The 4,866-nt window shown below is 35.4% G+C and overlaps 1 protein-coding gene across 1 annotated transcript in view; it reads right to left on the bottom strand.

The window, feature by feature from the left end:
• Positions 1–4,866, bottom strand: part of smchd1 (structural maintenance of chromosomes flexible hinge domain containing 1) — a 54,131-nt gene that overhangs the window by 20,611 nt on the left and 28,654 nt on the right. The window contains exons 27-28 of the mRNA XM_016243958.1: positions 4,215–4,360; positions 4,041–4,126 (exon numbers count right to left, since the gene is read on the bottom strand). Coding sequence (XP_016099444.1) covers positions 4,041–4,126; positions 4,215–4,360 — 232 coding nt within the window. The remainder of the gene's footprint in view (positions 1–4,040; positions 4,127–4,214; positions 4,361–4,866) is intronic.

The following is a 4,866-nucleotide window of genomic DNA, read 5'->3' as shown; positions in this document are numbered from 1 at the left end:
CAGTTGAACAGTAGGATATTAGTTCTCAAGTAAAATCGAAAAAAAATTTTTTAGATTTACAGAACACACAATAGGAACCATGATGCAGACGAGCACAACTAAGAAATGTGTTTCACTTTCATGCAATTATTTGTTTTTGATCATTCATAATAGTTAAACACTCTACTTGTCAACTTCGTAATAACTTGATTATTGAGAAGCGATCAAATTTCGAATCTTATGACAGTTTAGTGACACTGCACATGGCTGTTAAAGTTGTTTTTTTTTTTTTAAAGGACTTTTCAAGTACAGTCTTTTTTTTGCCATTATAAATCCACAGACCTCTCCTCCCTCAAATGTACCTTCAACTGTGGCAACAGAGTCTTCATCACGATTGCAATCCGCTGGTCTGGTGAAGGATTTCCCCATTCGTCACACAGCAGCACGACCAGCGGCGCGTCCAAGCCCTGGCCATTCACGACCTGGAGAGGCTAAAGAGACCAGCTTTAGTCAAACTCTTCTCACCCATGAAGCTCAGTGTTCGGGTTGTGAATGTGTGGCATACCATCTCCGGCTCATTCAGTAGCTTTATCAGTACCGGAGGTCCCGCAGTGACTTCGATTCGCACAAACTCCTTCATGTCTTGATACTTAAAGCACAACTCCCTCGGGCCAAGAGATCCTCCCACGAAGCGGACCCCGCATACAGACAACAGTCCACTACTGGCCTGCGAAAAGCCATACACATAAATACACACACTGTGTGGTTTGACGGTGTACACACCTTGCAATTTATACCCCCTTTTTTTACTACAAGATAAATACTATTGGCAGGGCCCTATTAACTTTTCCCCGCCATTGACGAGTTATCTCCTCTTTTAGAAGAAAACGCTTCCCCGCGAAAGACGAGTTTTTATGGCTTTTCATGTTTTCACTGTTATACACTCAGGGCCACTATTACGCATCTTCTGAACGAGTACAAAACCTCCCGAACAAAAACACATGTGAACAGGACGGAGAAACTAGCGATCTCTTATGTAAACAGATGCATATGAAAAATAATGCGATCATCAGCAATAGACAGCATATAAATGTAAACTGCACAATGTTATGGAGTAAAATGTTGATCCAGGAAGTGGTATATGTCTGTGCAAGCTTTGGAGGTGTTGATGGAAGCGATTTACTGGATTTATGCTTTGATAATCGTACTGAACATTACCCAGATGTAGTTTTTGATAAAAATGTGATTTTCTCACCTTTTTGCTCAAAATAATGCATTTTTTATGAAACCTACCTATATTCAAGTGTTGATAAAAAAAAGAATGCTTTAAGCTAAAATAAAACTTTTTTTGTTTAAAAGTAGAGGCTCTGATCTTTATTTTGGTGTATTGCATATTCAAATATTCATACAGCAAAATATACAGAAGGCCATCAAATTTTTGTGAAGATCATCAAAATCGCTGGTGATGGCTGGCAACTTTTTTTCAAAAATGCTGGCGGGGAAAGAGTTAAATCAGTAATTTTTTCCCCAAAATTCCTTGTTTTCAGTTTAAATTTTTTCTAGATTCCATTTTTATTCCATTTCAGTAATTAAAAAACATGTCTAATTATTTGACATCACAAAACTTATACTATTAAACAACAATTTATTAAATAAATTAACAAAAAAAATTATTTTTAGGGAACTATGAAATGTGAACTATGAACTATGAAAATTACAACAGCTCCGAACGTGGCTCAACCAATCAGAATCAAGCACCGGAACTGTCCGTTTTATAAAGAAAAATAACAAATGTAAAAAAAAATTTTTTTTTAAAAAACCTACAAAAAAATCTGCTTTTTAAGGAGGCAACAGCATGATAGATAGGACAGAACAAGTATTATAATATGAAAAGCTCAAATACTGAGCAGCACAGAGCGCTTATTCCCATCCAGTGCACAGAATGAACAAATAATAGATTAACGAGACCAAAGACTGCCCGTTAGAATTACCCAAAACAAATTATATCTCATGTTTAGCCACTATAGAGACATCAGAGTCAGCGGCAAATTCCAGAAGATCTGGCCGAGGTGAGGCTGCTCTCGTCTCACATCTCCGAAAAGTCTAAACAAGTAAATTCTCACCCTTAAAACTACATTCTGTGACAAAAACAGTATTATTTATAAAATTATAGTGGATTCGGTCGTCGGCCATGACGCTCGCTGTGAGAAATACGAGTGATGCAAATGGCGAAACGGTTCCCATGGAGGTGAATCTCATTGGTTTAAAGACCTCTCAGCCAATCAGACTCAAGAACCAGAAAGAACTGTTGTGTAAATATATTCATACCATGTTCTGTCTGAAAACTCGATCCTGATTGGTTGGAAGGTGTGCATTAAAACCGTATAATGCGCAGGTAGCTCCAAGTCAGTTTAATCACCGTTCTATATTAGTGCACACACACAGAGATCACAGATCGCGCTGCGCACGCACAGAAACATTCAGGAGCACAGAAACTTGTCGTCAACGCTGCCCTGTGACTTCTATCAATAAAATAGCTTAAATACTTGATAGCTACAATACATTTCGTAACAACAAGGAGGTAAAATAGTTGTTTTTGAAGTAACCAAACACAGTTTCATTGTTTGTAGGAGAGAGATGCACAGTCAGTGGTTCTCAATTCCAGTCCTTGTGCTCTGCACATTTTGTGTGTTTCTCTAATCATTTCAGACGTTTGTTCTATTCGATCGTAAGTGCCCTGCGAAGTGGACATTCCGCTATGATTCCAGTTAGAAGGGAGTGTATATGTTCCATTCAAATGGCATTAAAGTGTGAGAGATGTGAATTTAAATTGTATTTATTTACAGAGGTTTATTATGTCACACTTCTCTAGTTTCGACTAGATTACTGTAATGCACTGCTAGCTGGTGTCCTGTATCTTTAATTAACAAGCTACAGTTAGTCCAAAATGCAGCTGCTAGAGTTCTTATCAGGTCAAAAAAATATGATCGTATTACCCCAATTTTATCATCTCTACACTGGTTACCTATCAAGTTCCGTATTGATTTCAAAATATTGCTACTGACCTATAAGGCACTAAATGGTTTAACTCCTGTATATTTAACGGATCTTCTTATGCCCTACAATCAATCACGTGTTACAGTATTTATTAATCTTTGTTAATGTTACAATACAGTAGTTCATGTTAATTCACAGTGCATAAACTAATGTTAACAAATACAACTTTTAATTGTAATGCATTAGTAAATGTTGAAATTAACATGAACTAAGATCAATAAATGCTGTAGAAGTATTGTTCATGATTAGTTCATGTTAACTAATACAGTTAAATACTATTATTTAATGATTGTAAAGTGTTACCATTATATTATATTATAACATAATATAATATGAAAAAATGAAGTAGTTATTGCTAATGAATTCCCTTTTTGAGGTCAATTATTTATTAGGCTTTAATATAATAGAATATAAATATTTTTTATATATATAATAAAATATAATATAGTATTGGATAGTATAGTATAATATACTATAGTATAATATAATATACAAATATTTTCAATAAATATATATAATATAATATACAAATATTTTCAATAAATATATTATAATATAGTATAATATACAAATATTTTCAATATAATATAATATAAAAAGATTTTTAATACATATACATAATATACAACTATTTTCAATAAATATTTTAAACGTGAACACTATATAGTTATCTAAACATACGCATGCAGTAGAGTTTACACACTATTACACCTGTGTGTAACTGTAAATGTTTTGTTACCGTTCTGTGCCAATCTGATTTGGCACACACCATTCTCTTTCTATGAAACCTGTAAACCGCATTCACCGGTTCTAACTCTATAGCGGTTGGTCCGAGCATTGCAATTATTTCACGTTTACACTAGAATTCAATTAAATGGCTTTCCCAGCTCATTTTTGCGTCTGTCCTGTGCACAGCATATTATTTCTTCTGAGTGACCACGGCGTAAGAAGTGCGCGTGCTTAGAGGGAACATTGATTATGACCTACCTAAAGATGGTACTTACGTATGTTTCCTGACATAATTTCTCCCATTTTCACAGTCGACTCGCTGAGGTTGACACGCAAGCGCTCAGGCTCATCTGGACGAGGCCTTTACAGACACACAAACAAACAGAGATATGCTTTTGTTTTGGCATATAACGGAAGACAGACATACACATGATTTGTGAGTAACTTACACAATGATGAAGGAAAAGTTGACTGTGTGCTTGTCGTGGAAAGACACAAGGTAGAAATGCTCTCTCTGTGCTTGAGACGGGACACTTAAAGCTGGCAGTTTTCCCTGAGAAAGCTCTTCTGCGTTTATATCTGCTGTCCAATTCACCTACAAGAAACACACAAATACACATATTATTTCCATACTGTGCACGAAATACAGTGCAGCTTGAAAGTTTGTGAACCCTTTAGAATTTTCTATATTTCTGCATAATAGGGTATTGTTTTTTTCTTCAGCAGGCAAGATTATAACGGTATAACTGCTTTTACAGAATTAACTTAATTACTGAATTTCACAGAAAATATTTGTTTATTTTTTATAAATAAAGAACTGTATTTCTTAAGTCAATTATTAAAGTATTACATATGTTACATAGGCTGATTTATTCATTTTAAGTATTTGGGATTTTAAGAATAAGTGTAAAATGTGCTGAATGTTTCATTTCATCCAAGTGAAATTAGCAAGCAGTTAGACTGAATTTACATTCGTTTTAAACGCGGAGCCAGGCGCGAGTCGACACAGGTTGCGCGTGTGCGTCAAGCCTCACACATACTGACAGATGCGCTCATGGAGACTTGCGGTGCGGAGCCGGGTGCGAGTATAAACAAGCATTA

The sequence above is a fragment of the Sinocyclocheilus grahami genome, unplaced genomic scaffold (assembly GCF_001515645.1).
Source record: "Sinocyclocheilus grahami isolate Dianchi unplaced genomic scaffold, SAMN03320097.WGS_v1.1 scaffold706.1, whole genome shotgun sequence".
NCBI lineage: Eukaryota > Metazoa > Chordata > Actinopteri > Cypriniformes > Cyprinidae > Sinocyclocheilus > Sinocyclocheilus grahami.
Note: the sequence above shows the minus strand (reverse complement) of the source record. Positions and strands in the feature narration are given on the sequence as shown.